This window comes from Mytilus edulis, chromosome 4 (genome assembly GCF_963676685.1).
Source record: "Mytilus edulis chromosome 4, xbMytEdul2.2, whole genome shotgun sequence".
Classification (NCBI taxonomy): Eukaryota; Metazoa; Mollusca; class Bivalvia; order Mytilida; family Mytilidae; genus Mytilus; species Mytilus edulis.
In genome coordinates this window covers 60,849,151-60,869,028 of record NC_092347.1, presented here as the reverse complement: position 1 = coordinate 60,869,028, position 19,878 = coordinate 60,849,151, and the positions used below count along the sequence as shown (strand labels likewise).

General features: G+C 31.2%; 1 protein-coding gene across 1 annotated transcript in view; it reads left to right on the top strand.

Moving 5' to 3' along the window:
* LOC139521941 (NBAS subunit of NRZ tethering complex-like) overlaps positions 1 to 19,878 on the top strand; it is a 68,894-nt gene that overhangs the window by 40,151 nt on the left and 8,865 nt on the right. The window contains exons 32-42 of the mRNA XM_071315757.1: positions 1,523 to 1,649; positions 2,091 to 2,167; positions 3,880 to 4,180; positions 4,697 to 4,763; positions 14,701 to 14,808; positions 15,511 to 15,755; positions 16,292 to 16,410; positions 17,173 to 17,265; positions 17,818 to 17,931; positions 18,446 to 18,537; positions 19,204 to 19,366. Of these exons, the coding sequence (XP_071171858.1) occupies positions 1,523 to 1,649; positions 2,091 to 2,167; positions 3,880 to 4,180; positions 4,697 to 4,763; positions 14,701 to 14,808; positions 15,511 to 15,755; positions 16,292 to 16,410; positions 17,173 to 17,265; positions 17,818 to 17,931; positions 18,446 to 18,537; positions 19,204 to 19,366 (1,506 nt within the window). The remainder of the gene's footprint in view (positions 1 to 1,522; positions 1,650 to 2,090; positions 2,168 to 3,879; positions 4,181 to 4,696; positions 4,764 to 14,700; positions 14,809 to 15,510; positions 15,756 to 16,291; positions 16,411 to 17,172; positions 17,266 to 17,817; positions 17,932 to 18,445; positions 18,538 to 19,203; positions 19,367 to 19,878) is intronic.

The window sequence follows — 19,878 nt, the reverse complement described above, 5'->3', positions numbered from 1 at the left end:
CTGGCCCAAAGGGCCAAGTGAGCTTTTCCCATCACTTGGCGTCTGGCGTCAGTCGTCGTCGTCTGTCGTCGTCCGTCGTCGTCATCGTCCGTCGTCGTTAACTTTTACAAAAATCTTCTTCTCTGAAACTACTGGTCCAAATTAAACCAAACTTGGCCACAATCATCATCATAGTTTAAACAATGTGGCGTGACCCCACCAACCAACCAAGATGGCCGCTGTGGCTAAAAATAGAACATAGGGGTAAAATGCAGTTTTTGGCTTATAACTCGAAAACCAAAGCATTTAGAGCAAATCTGACATGAGTAAAATTGTTTATCAGGTCAAGATCTATCTGCTCTACAATTTACAGATGAATCGGACAACCCGTTGTTGGGTTGCTGCCTCTGAATTGGTAATTTTAAGGAAATTTTGCTGTTTTTGGTTATTATCTTGAATATTATTATAGATAGAGATAAACTGTAACAGCAATAATGTTCAGCAAAGTAAGATTTATAAATATGTCAACATGACCGAAATTGTCAGTTGACCCCTGAAGGAGTTATTGCCCTTTATAGTCAATTTTGACCAATTTTTCGTAAATTTTTGTAATCTTTTACAAAAATCTTCTCCTCTGAAACTACTTGGCCAAATTTAACCAAACTTGGCCACAATCATTTTTGGGGTATCTAGTTCAAAAATGTGTGGCGTAACCCAGCCAACCAACCAAGATGGCTGCCATGGCTAAAAATAGAACATAGAGGTGAAATGTAGATTTTGGCTTATATCTCTGAAACCAAAGCATTTAGAGCAAATCTGACATGGGGTATAATTGTTTATCAGGTCAAGATGATCTGCCCTGAAATTTTCAGACAAATCGGACAACCTGTTGTTGGGTTGCTGCCCCTGAATTAGTAATTTTAAGGAAATTTTGCAGATTTTGGTTATTGAATACTATTATAGATAGAGATAAACTGTAAACAGCAATAATGTTCAGCAAAATAAAATCTACAAATAAGTCAACTGACCCCTAAAGGAGTTATTGCCCTTTATAGTCAATTGTTAACAATTTACATAAATTTTTACAAAATATTTTCCACTGAACTTACTGGGCCAAGTTCATTATAGATAGAGATAATTGTAGCAACAAGAATGTTCAGTAAAGAAAGATCTACAAACACATCACCATCACCAAAACACCATTTTGTCATGAATTTATCTGTGTCCATTGTTAATATGTACATAAATTTTTCTTCTCTATGTGAATTCATTTTTTTATGCAATGATGAACAAAAATTCAGGCTCTTTAATGTATCCAATATTGATTGAGATGCAGAGTCAATTTTACAAATATTTTTATATGTGCACTAAGTATTTTGTTTTGGTAGATATTCATACATTTTGCCAGCCTTACATGTAGGGGTATATTCATACATTTTGCCAGCCTTACATGTAGGGGTATATTCATACATTTTGCCAGCCTTACATGTAGGGGTATATTCATACATTTTGCAATCCTTACATGTAGGGGTATATTTTTCAGGCTGTTGTAGATTATACAAGGGGTAAATCTGCTTGTAGTCCCACATCTTTAAGTGAAAGCATACTAAGAACAGCTAAACTGGAGGAAATGTTAACAGAAGGGGAGACTACTCAATCATCACCTGAAGGTATGCTAGATTAAATCGGGGAACAATTATATCATTGATGTGTTTCCTACATCTTTATTCATTTCCTTTTGCAACATGTTAAGTTTTTTTAGTAAACTGATATAAGAACATGAAGATTGTGTTTTTAGGTTTAAATGTTAATCAAATTGTTTTTTTTCTTAATCTAGGATATCGATTTATACACCTAAAGTTTGAAAAATAGTAACAGTTCAAGAAACATTTGACTTTGTACAAGATCAATTTAAGAAATGTCAATTACAATGGAAAACAAAATATTTCAAAAGCAACATGAATGATCAATGTAAAGTTAAAGTTCCATTTTTCAACAAAGAATATGAAAATGTCTGTTTTTAAGATCCTTAACTATCTCTTCATACTTGAGTTATTGTATGACATTTTTTAATGTATAAAAAGTACAAATTGTTACATCTTATATTTCAGTTTTGTTAGAGCTAGCCAAAACAAAGTTTCCAGTAGATAGTTCACTAGGCTTAGCATATCTATTAGCATTACCAGATGTAAGTTAAAATATTTTTTTCCCCCTCAAGAGCATATTTAGTGAGCTTTAGAATTTTAACATCTTTTTAATTGAGTTGATTTACCATTTTATGGTAAATAGATATACTTAACAAGTTTTTATTATGGCAGAAAAAATACCATGCACTGTGAACTCAAAAACCTAAAGATGTAAGAAATTTGTAGTATAAAAATAAAATTGAGAAAGGAAATGGGGAATGTGTCAAAGCGACAAGAACTGACCATAGAGCAGACAACAGCAGAAGGCCACCATTGGGTCTTCAATGTAGCGAGAATTCCTGCACCCGTAGGTGTCCTTCAGCTGGCCCCTAAAAATATGTATACTATACTGAACTACTTTAGAAACGCAACACTCATTTTGTTGATTTATTTTTACCAAATCTTGTTTGATTCTCTCACAACTACTTTTAATGCTTATCATGCTTCTTTCTCCTTACAAAAAATCTAATTCTGACGTACCTGTGTTTATTGAACATACCGAATTTTTGAAGTCGCACGAATTTCTTAAAGCGAAATTTTGGACCCATGAAAGATTGTTTCAGGTTTTTTTGCTTTGTGAAACAGTTCTTTCAATCCTTTGTCTCACTTAAATCAGTTAAAAAATGTTGCATCTCTATTTTGCCAAGACTGAGAAATGAAAAACTGAATTAGCCCTTAAAAATACTGCAAACATGAAAGCATAAACGTGCTGCAACCATACTGTATGACTTCAGAAACTCGTCTTACCGTCCTTCCAACATCGATAAAAGTAGATAAGATTTGTTGCTGGCCATCAATGAACAGCTCAACGTGTAGTGACAATGAAACGTCAACAGAATTTGATTATGCAACGTCATTTGCCAGGCATATTTACGGCCGCAACGTCAACTGCTAATCAAATTGCCGAGTGCCATTGATTACAGATGCATGCCATAAATGTTTCACATCAACTGAATTGCCAAAGAATCGACTGAAGGAAAACCTTTAAAGCCCTAAAGTTCCAACCGTATAATTGCCAAAACCAAATAACGGGTTGAAAAAATGCAAAATCAGAAGGTGTAAAACAGAACCCAAAACATGTCGGACAGAATTTGTTGACCTTTCTGACAATCATTTTGGCGTTTGTAACAGGCAGTCATCGCATTTGACGGTGACAAATTCATTAAAAAATAACACAAAAATAATCTAGTGTTGCGTTTCTAAAGTCGGTCAGTATATTACAGTGATAATGGAGGTCATACTCAACTCCGAATTATACACAAGAAACCTAAATAAAAAATCATACAAGACTAAAAAAAAGGGCAGAAGCTCCTGACTTAGGACAAGCGCAAAATTGTGGTGGGGTTAAACATGTTTATGAGATCTCAGCCCTCCCCCTATACCTCTAGCCAATGTAGAAAAGTAAACGCAGAACAATACGCACATTAAAATTCATATCTTTAGTTTCATTATACTTTGATTATGCTTTATAGTTTTTAGATAGAATAGTTTCTGTTATGGTACATCTATATGGTTTTCTAATGTACAATGTATTATGTTACTGCCAAAAGCACAAAATTAGATTAACTACAATTTATAAGAAATATGTTAATAACACTCAGTTTTAAGAAAAGAAAAAAAAGGTCTGAGGAGATGGTATATAATGTCAATTTACATTGCTAATCTGAAGGTCAAAAGGAAGGATAGACTTATACTTTGAATATTTTGTTTTCAGACTAAAGATGTGGAGAAATTCTTCGATGATTTCCCTAAAACAGCCATAACCCAGCAGTTGACCTTGTATTACTATGCTTTACAAATATATGCCTCTGTCAAACCTACAGCCATTCCAGATACCAGTCCTCTGTACAGGAATGATCCTGTCAAACTGATCCAGAGAGTTATTAACTTTGTAACCAATAGAGATGACCTTGACTGGCCTCAAGATGTCCTTGACCTGGTAGAAAAATTAAAAAAGTGTTATGAATCGTTTGAGGATTATATTCAGGCCAGAACTTTAGTTAGGATTGGAAGCGGTATGTTTAAATAATACATTTTGATATATGATTCTGGATAAAATAAATCACATTTTCCAATTTCCCATATGAATTTGAAAGATTATCGGTGTATGATTTCTCCTGAGTACTGAATCAAGGACTGTGTATATTTTGTATCCAACATGAAATATTGAGTTAAATTAATTGATAATTCAAACAAAAATTTGAAGAAGACAAAAATGTCTTGTTATGTTAAATGATAAGGTAAATATTCTGCATGTCCAAGTTATATATTATTGTACTTTTTATTGACAAATTCACCATGATATAGATAATTATAATACAAAAAGGAAGAGAAAACATTTCTTGTGAATTAATAGATAACAAGTGCATCTGTTCAAAAAAGCAGTAACTGAATATCTAATATTAAAAAAAAAACTCTCAGACAATATTGTTAATGTTTGCAGAATACAACTTGATATATGTTAACTATTTTTAAATTAAAATATTAAAATATGTTAAATTATTTCATACCGGTATGTCAAATTATTTCAGGTGTTGATATTCAGAGATTTACTGATGATCCAGAATATAAAAAAGAATCCATACTCGGTTTGACTATGTAAGCATTATTATGAATTACTTTTCATCTTCTTTTGAAAAATTGCTTGCTGCTGAATAAAAGATAGTGTAGAAATATTTTATTTGTATTTTTCACCAATTCCATCCTTTTTAAGCTACAAAATGATCCATATAGAAGAGCCAAATAACAACTAGCTCTTAGAATAAAACATGGCTAGACAGTTTTGAAATTATATTTCCTATAATCAAGGTACTTCTTGAAATTTTATTCATTATATTGAAAATTGAAAACTTGTGGTTTTTTATACGACCATATAATGGGATCATATAATGGTATGATGTCTGCGTCGTCCGAAGACACATTTGGTGTCCGTACAATAACTTTAGTTTAAGTGAATGGATATCTATGAAATTTTATAAGAAGGTTCAATACCACAAAAGGAAGGTAAGGATTAATTTTTGGGATGATGTTCCCAACCATTTTGAAATTATGGCCCAGAAGGGACCTAAAACAAGCATTTTTCTTCTGTTACAGTGACTTGACTGATAGTGTTGCTATCCGACAATTGCAATTCATTCAAAATTTTGACCAAATTGCAATTTGTTTTATTAAACCAAATTGTTCAACTGGTCAGAATTTGAACAAATTGTTCCGTCAAAATGTGAAAGTGCAAGGTGATAAAATAAATCATACTTACAATCCTATAAGACTTTAACTCCACTGTGTTGATGTTATTTTTAAATTTGTTTATCAATCTGTATAGTTATATATAGCTATTACCATACTAAAGGTGAACTGTTTTATTTGTAATTGCTATAAAAATGTCCAAACTAAGCTTTTATATAGTTTTTCTTTCAAAATGTATTCTATATTCATAAGAATCACACATTATATGAATAAAAACATCATATTCAGTAAAATATTTGTAAAATTGCAATATATTTGTAGGAAGGGGAGATAATCTTTTTTGGTTTCAAAAAGTCTTTTTTCAAAAGAATAGTATTTTAGGTTATTTCCCCAAGGAAACTTATCAATAGCATATTGTTATTTCACACATAGTTTACTGAATATATGATGTATTATTTTAAATGATATATGATTCTTATAAATATAAAATCCTTTTCGAAAGAAAAACTATATAAAAGCTTAGTTTGGACATTTTTATAGCAATTCAAAATAAAATAGTTGACCTTTAGTATGGTAATGGCTATAATATAACATATATGATATAATATATCAATACAGTGGAGTTAAAGGCTTATAGGATTGTAAGTATATTTTATTTTATCACCTTGCACTTTCACATTTTGACTGAACAATTTGTTCAAATTTTTGACCAGCTGAACAATTTGGATCAATAAAACAAATTGCAATTTGGTCAAAATTTTGAATGAGTTGCAATTGGTATAATTATATTATATCATATATGTTATATTATAGCCATTACCATACTAAAGGTCAACTATTTTATTTTGAATTGCTATAAAAATGTCCAAACTAAGCTTTTATATAGTTTTTCTTTCGAAAAGGATTTTATATTTATAAGAATCATATATCATTTAAAATAATACATCATATATTCAGTAAACTATGTGTGAAATAACAATATGCTATTGATAAGTTTCCTTGGGGAAATAACCTAAAATACTATTCTTTTGAATAAAGACTTTTTGAAACCAAAAAAGATTATCTCCCCTTCCTACAAATATATTGCAATTTTACAAATATTTTACTGAATATGATGTTTTTATTAATATAATGTGTGATTCTTATGAATATAGAATACATTTTGAAAGAAAAACTATATAAAAGCTTAGTTTGGACATTTTTATAGCAATTACAAATAAAACAGTTCACCTTTAGTATGGTAATAGCTATATATAACTATACAGATTGATAAACTAATTTAAAAATAACATCAACACAGTGGAGTTAAAGTCTTATAGGATTGTAAGTATGATTTATTTTATCACCTTGCACTTTCACATTTTGACTGAACAATTTGTTCAAATTTCTGACCAGTTGAACAATTTGGTTTAATAAAACAAATTGCAATTTGGTCAAAATTTTGAATGAATTGCAATTGTTGGATAGCAACACTATCAGTCAAGTCACTGTAGGATATTAACTTGTCTATAAGTATTTCAATTGCTCTGAAATTGTACCACAATGTTTAATACCACAAGTAGAAGGTTTGAATTCATTTTGGGGGTTATGGTGCCAACAGTATAGGGATTAATGACCAAAAAGGGGCCAAAAACAAGCACTTTTGTAGTTTTTGGACAATAACTTGTGTTTAAGTGTATGGATCTCTCTGAAATGGTACTACAAGGTTCCATATACTACAATGGAAAGGCTGGGATCAAGTTGGGGGGTAATTGCTTCAAGGGGGATTCAAAAAGTTTGGGGGGGTCCAATTTTTTTAAGGGGTTCAATTTTTTTTTCTTCAAAATTTCTCAAATTTCAAATTTTTGAAGCTTCAAGAAGAAATCCTAATAGCACATTATTGCGTATTAGTTTCATACGATATTGACATTTGATTAGTGTCAGAAACCTATATGATGTCAAAATTTTGAACACCATCCAAATTCAGAGCTGTATCAAGGTTAAATGTTGTGTCCATACTAGCCCAAACTGTTCAGGGTTCTACCTCTGTTGTCGTATAAAGCTGCGCCCTGTGGAGCATCTGGTTGACTCTTCACATTGAATGATTCATGAAGCGATTATGTAAAATGTTTTAACCAACATGACCAATCAGAAGACAGTAAATACACAAAATTTATTTATTTCATTTTGAAACCAATATTATCTGATGATGGTGTATTTTGTTTTATGAAAAGTGGTTAATCATAGAATTGCAATTATAAACTTATGCTTGATCGATATAATTCTAATTTATTTTGTAAATACTAATTAGAATAGAAAACCAAGTTCGATCCTTCAACTGTATTCTTATCCCACCTTGAATGGTAATACAAATATAGTAAGAGTGTTGTATCGTAATTCTGAGATCAATCAGCATACATGTATAGTTGTATATGTTCCTGATGTTTTAGTGTTCATAGTGTACTGCAAGTAACTTCTCATTGTGAGCTCTGTAGAGTTTGACAATAAACCAGGTGCATATACATATGCCTAGAAACAAGAAACAACCTAAGACAAAACTCTATAAAGATGAACCAAGTGTGTGCACAGCTCAAAAATGATGCCATATAGTCTACTATAAGGCCTAACAGGTTACTGAGTACTGTTAAAACTCTACTTAGTATCATCCTATGCATTGACATATACCCCATATTTGCAAGGGAGTGCAGCTTCTCATATACCAATTTCTACATTTACATGTATGGATAGTTTGACGACGGATCTTACCACTAGTAGTAATAAGAAAAGTGATGTCGACTTACTATTCTGATTCTCTAATTATATCGCTCCCTAATGTAATAATTAGACAAAACTAAAGTAGTTAATAATTTCTATTAATAAAACACATAATATCAAAATATTTACATACACAATAAATCACTCAAAATTACTCTAGTCAAAAAGATCATACTATATTACATAACTTCTTAATACAAAATAACTAAAAACTTAAACTTGATTTGGGTTTGGGGCAGACTCAGCATTTCTAAATTACTGACATAGTTAAACTTGGTGTAGCAGCTATTGGAAAGCTTTTAGAGCATAAGAGTAGGTGTTTACTCACTGTAGCTTAGGCTACAAGAGCCGGAATAAAAATGTCAGTAATGCACATGGAAGTAATGCTCAACTCGGTGTAGTGGTCAACTCGGTGTCGTTAGCTACAAGAGCCGGAAGCAATGTTAGATGCTACTCCGTGTACCCAGAACTACAAGAGCCGGAAGACAAGTGTGCTACAAGAGCCGGAAGAGCATTACTTCAAATTGATGTGGATGAAGATAGCAAAACTGCTAGACAAATTTGATAGCCCATTCAAATATTAAAGTAAATGTACTGTACATGGAAACAAATGAAAACTACAGAATTTCGGGAAATTAATGAATTATGTATTCCCATTACCATAAGTCAGATTGAATACATGAAATGTATGCGGTCTGAGTGCCACAAAATTAAGTAAAAGTTATAACAACCAAAAATTATAAATCAAAACAATACATTGTATATACTTATCATTGTTATCACATGTATCATACTACACTACAGTCTACATAAATCCTAATTATTTCCTAAACCTAAATGACAAAAGGCGTACAAGTGATCCTAAATAGATCTGCAATATAGTATACTGTAAAACTAGTACAATGTATCTTCATATAGTCTTAATCTTTCTTGATTAAACCGTTAAAACTTAAACAATTACAAGAACAATTTGAGGTAGAGCCTGGTATCCTCAGTCACTGGGCATTCTGCTGTAACTTAAAAATATCAATAAAACCTGAGGTTAATTGACCCTTCTGCAGCATGTAAATTCTCTAACTATTTCTGTTCAATCTTTATCTAATGACTATGTCATTGTCAGTCTTTTTTTATAAACTTATGTTTTTTTATTGCCCACCATTGTTTTTTCTCTCTCTCCTTTTTATTAGCTCACCTGGCCCATAGCAATAGTTTATATACATAATATATTTATGTAAAATGTAAATATTAAAGAAATGTTTAAACATCCAGATATTGTCACTGATTAATATAATTCAATAACAAATAAGAGGCACCAACAATTATTCAATCTATTAGACAGTTTTCATAAAGATGTAAACTTGAGATAAATTTGTAAAGTTACTACCAGCAGACATAAAATGTTCATAGTTTATATATGAAAATAAATGATGTGTGAATGTTTTAATATCCTGATATGGTCACTTCATATAACTTGACCTTCTTGGTTGTATTGCCTACTGGTCTATAACATCCTATGTAGAGTTGTCCTGTTGGAGAGAATGCAAGAGAATATGGGAACTCTATGTTTATGTCACTTGTTTTATAACATGTCATCAGCAGGCCTGCATTGTTCAGGATATGAAGTGTATGAGTATGCACATCAGCTACAATAACATTGTCTCTAGGTGTTGTCACTATGTCTGATGGTTTGAATGGTCTGTCCTTGTTGATCTCTTTGTCTCCTGTATAGATATTGATGATATCACCACCCTGTCCTAACACTACAACTCTACTTCTGTCATTACTTACTCTATCCAACACATGAATATTACCATTACTGGTGCTGGTTTTTCCCCCGGGAGCAGTGAATATAGGTTGTTTATCTTGATCATGTTCATACACTCTCTCATGGTCTCCATTTTGATTCATTAGTATTACAACTCTTCTTCCTGGTTTAGGGAAGTCTTTATTAACACATGCCACTATAACTTTATTGTCACTGGTGATATAGACTGCTGTAGCAAGGAATGGTGACACATTATATACTGAGTCTGTTAGTGTACCTGTTTTACTATTAATTTGTTTTAGTCTTGTTCCCCCTATAGATATAAGTAGATTGTTTGATTCAGTAACAGCTATACCATAGACCTTGGTATTAAAGCTAGATAGTATGTTCAGTTTGGTTCCTTCAGGTTTTACTCTCTGTAATACTTTATCCGTGCAACTATATATCAACAGTGAATCATCATAACTAGACAAATAATTTATTGTAGACAGTTCAGTTTGATATTGTTTATTTATTTTCAGTTCTACACCAGTCTTTTCACCCACATCTTTGATGTTAACTACTTGATGATTCTCTGTGTTTTTTAATTCTGGATGTACTTTTTCTTTGCAATGATTACACAGTAATTTACTACAGTCAATACACTTCCACTTTATTGGTCGGTCAGTTTCACATATTCCACATTTAGCTGGGGCTTGACTTCTTACAACAGACTGAGAGAACGCCATTTTAGATTAGTAATATATGTGATATATTTTCTTCCTGGTTTGTATCTATAAACAATACTATTTTGGTAAGTTATATGATTTGGTTGCTCATGGGTGACTATGATCAATGATTATTGAATGTCAAGGTTTTTAAATACCCTGTTGTAGGTATGATTTGTAAAAACACATAAATTTATATTCATAAGATAGATAATAACCTGACTACGAAGCTTAAAATAGTTTTAGTTGATTATAAATTAGGACAATCGATACACTTCCACTTGATTGGTCGGTCATTGTCACATATTCCACATTTAGCTGGAGCTTGAATTCTTATAGCAGACCTAGAGAACGCCATTATTGTTAGATAAACCTATACTATTTATTTGTGAAATTGAACTAGTTAGGTGTTTAAAGTAAATCATATTACAATATGCATTGTTTGAAGATTTTAAGATTGAATAGTCAAATTTATATATATACTTCAAGTATAATTAACCGTCCTATGACATAAACAATAGTTTCCATTGTTTAATAAAGATTTAAAATATATTTTTCTTTTGTATTTATTTATTTTCCATTTGAACAATGTCCTTTGTTTTAGTGAATCAATATTTAGTTTTTCTTTTGTTACGGTTTTATTATAGGGAAACATAAATTTAGAACTAACAACATGTATAAAGATGTTTTTTAAAAGTTGTGACTTAATTTTTATACAACTGCAAAAAAAATTGCAGTCATATATTGATATAACGTCATTGTCGTCAGAAGATACTTAGTTTCTGAACAATAACTTTAGTTTAAGTGAATGGATCTCTATGAAATTTAAACACAATGTTAGAAACCACAAAAGGAAGGTTGTGATTGATTTTAGGGGTTATGGTCCCAACAGTTATGAATTAAGGGCCTAAAAAGGGGTCCAAATAAGCATTTTTCTAGTTTCCAGACAGTCACTTGTGTGTGAGTGTATGGATCTTTCTGAAATGTTCCACAAGATTCTAACAAAAAAAGGAAGGTTGGGATTGATTTTGGCGGTATGACCCTAACTGTTCAGGAATTAAAGGCCAAAAAGGGGTAAAATACAATACTTTCGTAATACTTTGTATAAATTGCTTGTTTCTTGACCAATTTCAATGGGTTTTTTTTCTTGAATTATTGGGGTTCTTTAATATGATGAATCTAACCATGTAATAATTTTTTGGATTTTGGACCCTGTTTTTAAATTGGTCCTCATTGAGGTCCAAAGGGTCTATAATTAAACATTGTTTGATTTCATCAAAAATTGAATTATTGGGGTGATTTGATATGCTGAATCTAACCGTGTATTTAGATTTTAATTTTTGGTCTCGTTTTCAAATTGATCTACTTTAAGCATGTTAAGGACCAAAGGGTTAATTTTAACAAAAATTGCATTCTTTGGATTCTTTGATATGCTGAATCTAAACATGTATTTAGATTTTTAATTATGGGCCCAGCTTTCAAGTTGGTCCAAATTGGTGTTCAAAATTAAACTTTGTTTGAGTTCATAAAAAAATGAATTAATGGGGTCATTTTTATAAATTTTCTGTTTACAAAACTTTTGAATTTTTCGAAAAACTAAGGATTTTCTTACCCCAGGAGTAGATTACCTTAGCCGTATTTGGCACAACTTTTGGGAATTTTGGGTCCTCAATGCTCTTCAACTTTGTATTTGTTTGGCTTTTTAACTATTTTGATCTGAGCGTCACTGATGAGTCTTATGTAGAAGAAACACGCGTCTGGCGTATAAAATTATAATCCTGGTACTTTTGATAACTATTGATATGCTGAATCTAACAGTGTATTTAATTTTTTTTTTTTTGGGTACTGTTTTCTATTTGGTCTACCTTAAGGTCCAAAGGGTCCAATATCAAACTTGGTGTAGTTTTAACAAAAATTGAATTTTTGGGGTTCTTGGATATGCCGAATCTAAACATTTATTTAGATTTTTTATTAGGGGGCCAGTTTTCAAGTTGGTCCAAAATTAAACTTTTGTTTGATTTCATCAAAAATTGAATTATCGGGGTGCTTTGATATGTCAAATGACAAATCTAACCGTTAATAAAGATTTTTAATTTAGGGTCCTGTTTTCATTATGGTCTTCATTAAGGTCCAAAGGGTCCAAGTTCAAACTTTGTTTGATTTCAACAAAAATTGAATACATGGGGTTCTTTGATATGCTGAATTTAACCATGTATTTAGAGTTTTTTTTCAAATTGGTTGACATTAAGGTCAAAAGGGTCCAAAATTAAAGTTTGTTTAATTTCATCAAAAATTGAACTTGAGGTGTTTTGATATGCTGAATCTAACCATGTGTTTAGATTTTGGATATGGGACCATTATAGGTAAATGTCCAATTTAAAAAAATTGAGTTCTTAGACCACATTCATTCTCTGTCAGAAACCTATGATGTGTCAAATATTTAATCACAATCTAAATTCAAAACTGTTTCTAGCTTGACTGTTGTGTCCATACTTGGCCATAACTGTTCAGGGTTCAACTCTGCAGTCGTATCAAGCTGTGCCCTGTGGAGCATTTTTTTTTTTGCTTTCCATTCTTATTTAAAGGAAGTTCTCAGAAATGTTAATAATATGTTCAATTGTCATTTGTTCCATGTTTGCATTGTGTTCTGATTCTTTGTAAATATTTTTAGGGTAAACTAATTTATGTTTGATGTGATGTTGTTCTAATCTATTTTAATTGTCTGTTGTTTATACTTTATCTTTTCTTTGGTAATCTGTTATGTAATACATGTAATAGGGAAATGTGTGTTAACACCTGAGTAAACATCAAACCACATACCTTCTTGCAAATTTCTTGACCTGACAATTAAAACCATCCTGATGTAACTTTCTGCCCTATAGTTCAACTTTTGAAAAATTCTCAAAGTCACACATAATGAGTTCATAGTAATTTAAATAATTGAATTACCCCTGATTTCTTTCAGAACTCACCATTTGAACTTATGATATGTAAAATTATGGATTTAGTGCTTACATCAACATTATTATCATCCTAATTTTTCCTGTTATAACCTATCTTGTAAATAAACTCCTGTGAAATATTGTGGAGCAATGCCATTGGTATCCATGATTGAATTAATCATACATAATTGAATTAAAACTTTTATTTTATATATAAACATCACTTTTAATTCGGCCGTTGAGGAATCTACTCAGCTAAAAATTTTAATTTTTTGCTCCATGCGTAAACCAAGAGCCTAGCTATGTGCATACTAAAAAGTCAAGCAAAGTATAGACCCCACGCTTGACATCACACCAATCCAATTGAAAGATGGTTTAAAATAAATGCATGAGGTTATCAGGAAGCCTAGAGGTTATCATGCCTATGAGGCTATGAGGAAGCCTGTAATGAGGCTATGAGGAAGCCTAGTTGTGTTGATGTTGAATTGGTGTTTGAATGAATTTGTATGAAATTTTACAGTTTATCCCCAGAAATTCTTTGGGATGAGATAAATTTTTGAAACAACCAGTGATAAAATTTCATTGATGAAATCTATAAACCGTGCTGAGATTGATTCCCCTGTCATAGCAATATTGAAGGTGAAAGGAGGGGTTGGTGGGAGGCAATTTTTTTTTAGCTTAAACACTATTAGAGCCGAGATTAGTCTTATAACTGCTTAATCTGCATTTGAATAAATTGATACTCAAGGCAGCATACACAGGTTTTTAATACACAACTTCTAATGAGGAAAAACTTTAAATTATGACTACTGAGTTTAATGAAAATCAAACTATATACATGTATAAACATAACTTATATAACATATAAGTACCTAATAAAACATATAAGTACCTAATAACTCAAAGAATTATAAGCAAAGATTTTTTTCAGCTTAGTAAAATCTACACAAATATTCTACAATGATTTTTTTGCCATTATTTTATTAAAGGGTTCAAGGTCAGATCTGAAAGTAAAAAAAAATAAAGTGTAAAATGAAAATAATTCAGTAAAGTTTTGCAAATCTACTCTTAAGGAATATAACAAGTTTACAATAGAATTATATAAATCCTTTGCTTCCCTGTACACATTTTGCAGACAAAAACACTTAATTTTAACCAGTATAAACATATATATATTACAGGAGTGTTAATGATGAGATGTATAATGTAGCCTGTAACCTGGCAGAGAGATATGGTATACCTTTGTGGGAGCTCTACATGTCACATCTCGAGTTCTTATTTGATAGTGGGTAAGTATGATTGATTCTTAAGGAAATTATCATTTTAAAAAGACACCAATAGTTTCCATTAACAATGTTCACCTTCAAAATGATTTAAGACATACATATTCAATTTATAATTGTCGTTTGCAAAAGGTTAAAAAAAAAACTGACATCACTTTAGCCAAGAGAGCAATTGATTTTCTAAAGAAGAAAAAAAAACAGGGTAAAAAAAATAAAAGCTGTCCAACTCATAATACACAGAAAAGTTAAAACTGAGGGATGAATACTATCTTTAATTTCTGAATTTACAATGTACCAATTATGATTACATTTTATGCATGTTTCATTATGATAAGTTATTTTGAATGGCTAACAGCAATCTGGCATCATTCTGAACCTTCATTTCATCTACACCCATGATGTAGTATGTCATACCTTTGTCTGTTTGTCCATAGTCAACATGTTGAACAATAACTCAAAAAGCCTAAACCAATTTTTATAAAACCGTTTTGACAATTTTATATAAGCTGCCTTTATTTTTTGTTTTGTCTTTTTAAATTCTGATATGTCATTGAGGTTTTTTAGAACTTTATTCCTTAAAAAAGGGACAGCTGTATCATACGCTCATGGTGCAGCTCATTATTCCCCTTCATCACAACATTATCTTAACCTTAAAAAATAAATAAAATGACTATTTATAATCACTGCTTGATATTAAAATATTTTCAGTCTTGCTATAGAAGAAATAGAGGAGAGAGTGAAAAATAAGAATATTGTTCCAACGTTGATAAGTCAGCCTGAAGAGTTTGCTGAGAGAATGAGGACCAGTATTTACCCTGACCTAGATGGTACAGATCATACCACATTGATATATTATTTCACTCTACTGGCTGGAGTGGGCGATGTGAAACAGGGAGGAATCACAGCAGACAATCATCTCAAACTACTGAAAAAACTCAAAGGGGTTGCCATAGGTAAGTGAGATTGTACTGGTTCATTGACCCACAATGCTTTATTCTGGATTTATTATTATTAGTGAGTTGCCTATTTTTACGTGCAATGAGAAGTATAAATTGAATACTGTAAATTCAGAAATTATTGCGAGGTTTTTATTTTTGCGAAAAATGCGACAGAGTTGTAAACGCTATAATTTAAACTTGCATTTTGAAACATCTGATATGAATGAAACAGGAATTTTTTCAAAATCGTAATCATTAAAATCGCATTTAATTCTTAAATGACAAAATCGCAATGATAAATGCAATATCTGAATTTACAGTATAGGGTTGTATACAAATACCACTTTTTCTCAATCCACAAAAATAAATAAGTTAACAGTATTTGGTACAATTTTTTTAACAGCATTCTATTTTTAAAATTCTTGAGAGGATAGTACTGTTATTGATGTATAATTTTTTTTTAAATGTAAATAAAAGTTGGACATTATATGAAATAAGATTTAACCATTCTTTAAAAAAGTAAAAGTTAGAGACATCTTAATATATTGTAGGTTTGGACTGTAAACAGTTGATGAATGGTTTAAGCAGTCCAGTTCAATATATAATACCTGTACTGACCCCCACTAATGTGACAGCCATTGCTAAACTGGCAAATAAAATACCTGATGGGGTAAGTTAATAACTTACAGCTGTCACTATTTGTGGGGGATTTCCCCCATGAAGGCAACAAAAAAATAATTTTGAAAGATCAATTTTGTCCATAATTTTTAACAAAACAATTAATTTTAAAATGGCCATATGCATGTTAAAGTAAGGAGAAGCCAAAAAACAACTTTAAAATGTATTTGAAGGTCCCATTGAAGGTTTTGTAGGACTACTCTAGCCATCTAGCACGTAAAACCCCCATGGGTATTTTGAAAAGTTGGCACGTATGAGTTATATTTACATGCCAGCTTATGTGAAAACTGCAGTTAAAATAGCAAAAGATTATGAAATTTATTTGTATCTGGCAAACAAAACACTGTATGCAGTTCATCATATTTCCATGCACTAACGTCTGCAATTTAAAAAAACAATTTTCAAACAACACAACTGCCTCTTTTAGTTATGACAACCATTGCCATTGCTTAATATATACCCAAAAAAAACTTGATTATGTTCTATTGACTCAACAATCCTGAATAGAAATACTTCCATGTAGTAACCCATATATTTTGTATTGCCCTTACCTCTCAGTCATAGAGTTACTCATAAATTTGAATTCTTTGAAGTTATGTACAGCTGAAAATAATATTTAATGAGAAAGAACAAATTTTAAGCAGTGATCAGTTTTTTCCAGTTTTAGATAGTATTTAAAAATGAATTCATTTCCAACTTTCAGGTATTACCCAAATGATTATTAAATTGAATATCTTTTACCTATAATTTTCAGACTGGTGGATTTTTACATCCCAGTGTGGTTCATTGTGCTTGGGCTGTCAAACAATTCTGGAGTACAGATACAAAGAAAGTACCAGATTCAACAGTAAGTTCTGGTATTAATGTTAATCACAATTAACTAAGCTAAAAATCACAATATTTGCTTTGGATATATATGATTTTTAAACCATCTTAAATCTGTGTTAGTGAAACTGATTCATGGTATGCAGAGTAACTAAACAACGAATACATGATTATCAATAATATATTAAAAAAAAAGATAGCAAAATATTGGACAGAACAAGTATGGTTTAGACCATGCAAACAAATATCTACCAGACTCTTCGGAAAAAAGAAACGAGTTCCGGACCAGATAGCCTTACTTGTGGTGAGGTTAAACTGCTTTTAGTTGCACCTTTATCTATCTTTACCATATGTCATAAGAATAAAACACCAAATAAACATGCCAAGAATTCATTAACAATGTAGAATCTTATATCCAATGTATGGTGTTGTTTTACAATAAAAACTATACTTGTCTCAAGTTTGGGAGTATGGTATCTTATTCAATGCAGTGGTAGAATCTATACTTATATATAATATTCCATTCTCAATTTTATTTTACATTTCTGAAGTTCTAGGATTCTGTATATTTCAGGCTGCCTGGGTACATAGATATGAAGGTAGTGGGGAATCATTGCAGAAGTTACTACCAGTTGATGTTATCAATTTTATTGATGAGATTGTTTTCTCAGAACAGTCAAGGTTAAAGGTAGGTCATAGTTTTTAATAAAAAAAAACCAACTAAATAAGACAGAATCAATCTTTACAGTGCCATTCAGGTATTTTTGAGTTATATATGCTCTAAATAAAAGTGATAGGAATGTTTGACTGCTTTGATGAAGATTATTGTCATAGCAAAGTCTTTTTGTTGGAGATTCAAAATGTATAAATGGAGATGTGGTGATATCTGTCAATAAGAAAGCAACATGTCAACACACTAAAAAAATGCCTATTACTTTAACTGTTCTCGAGTTATGCCTCTTTATTACTGAATAATTTCTCTCACTGTTGTATGTACTGAAGGAATGTTTGATTTCTATGCTCAAAAACTTGACTCTCCAGCTGGGGCTATCTGATTCCCATGAACAAATTCTTCTATTTATAATATTTTTTATTATCTCATGTTTCATCATCCAAAATAATTTTGACATGTTTCCATTATGATCTTGAGACCCGTTTTTTTCTATAACTATATTTCATACTTGAAACATTACTATTTTCAGCTAGAGGTTGAATGTAGACAAGAAATAGTAAAGAGAACTTTAAAATTTACCAAACAACATGGTGGAAAGAAGAAAAAGCAAGATGATTCTGGGTAGGTTTGACAGATGCAAATAATAGATATAATCATATACATTTATCTTACAAAAGTTCTTCTTCTTCTTCTTTTGTTACAGAAAACCATCCACGTACTGATGTTAACTTTCCGGCGCTTGCCTGGTAAATGTTTTTAAAATAAATTTATGTGAATATTTTTTTTGTCAAAACATAAATTAAATAACAAATATTTCTTGTTCAAAGTTTTTTTTGGTCACATATTTTCGTATTTTTTTGGGGGTGGTAATTGTGCTGATATAGTGTATTACACTCTTCCTATGAAGTTTATCTTCCAACAACAGGGTATAACTGATTGGTTCATGACACTTCCTAGAAAGAACACAATCTCTTTTGCAGATAATTGAAATAAAAAAAATAGATACAAATCGTCTTAAATAATAAGAGAAACATTTCCACACTATATCAAGGTGACACATTATTTGCCCAGTCTTGACAAAATTTAATTGTCTCATTAAGATTCACACTCAATGCAGCGGTAGAATCTAAATTTAGAATGTTATTAAAAGAGAAACAAAGCCATTTCAAAAAAGTTACATGGCCAAAAGACAAGAAACAGTACACAAAACATAGCAAACTTAAAAACTGAGCAACACAAACTAAAGTAAATTCAAATGATGCTGGAGTAATGTTATTTTCTATCTAGATGCAGGATAAGTTGGGAGGATGCTGCCAACACTCTACAGCAATACCTGAATCACATAGAGAATTTAAATCATGAAAGTTTTAAATCATTGTCAATGTCTGGTGATGATATGTTGGTGGAGTATGCTGCCAAGTTTGATTTGTCAAAGGGAGATAATTTGCAGGTAAGTTGGTTTAATGTACATTTTTATGCCCCACCTACAATTGTAGAGGGGCATTATGTTTTCTATTCTCTGCGTCCGTCTGTTCATTGGTCTGTTTGTTCGTCCGTCTGTTCTGCTTCAGGTTAAGGTTTTTGGTCAAGGTAGTTTTTGATGAAGCTGAAGTCTAATCAACTTGAAACTTAGTACACATGTTGCTAATGATATGATCTTTTTAATTTTAAAGCAAAATTAGACTTTTGAACCTAATTTCACGGTTCACTGAACATAGAAAATAAATTGCGAGTTTCAGGTTAAAGTTTTTGGTTGAGGTAGTTTTTGATGAAATTGAAGTCCAATCATCTTGAAACTACACATGTTCCCTATGGTTTGATCTTTCTAATTTTAATTCCAAAGGAGATTTTTTACCCAATTTCATGGTCTATTGAACATGGAAAATGATAGTGCAAGTGGGGCATCTGTGTACTTTGGACACATTCTTGTTTTAGATATTTAACTTAGCAAGGCCCTGTGTT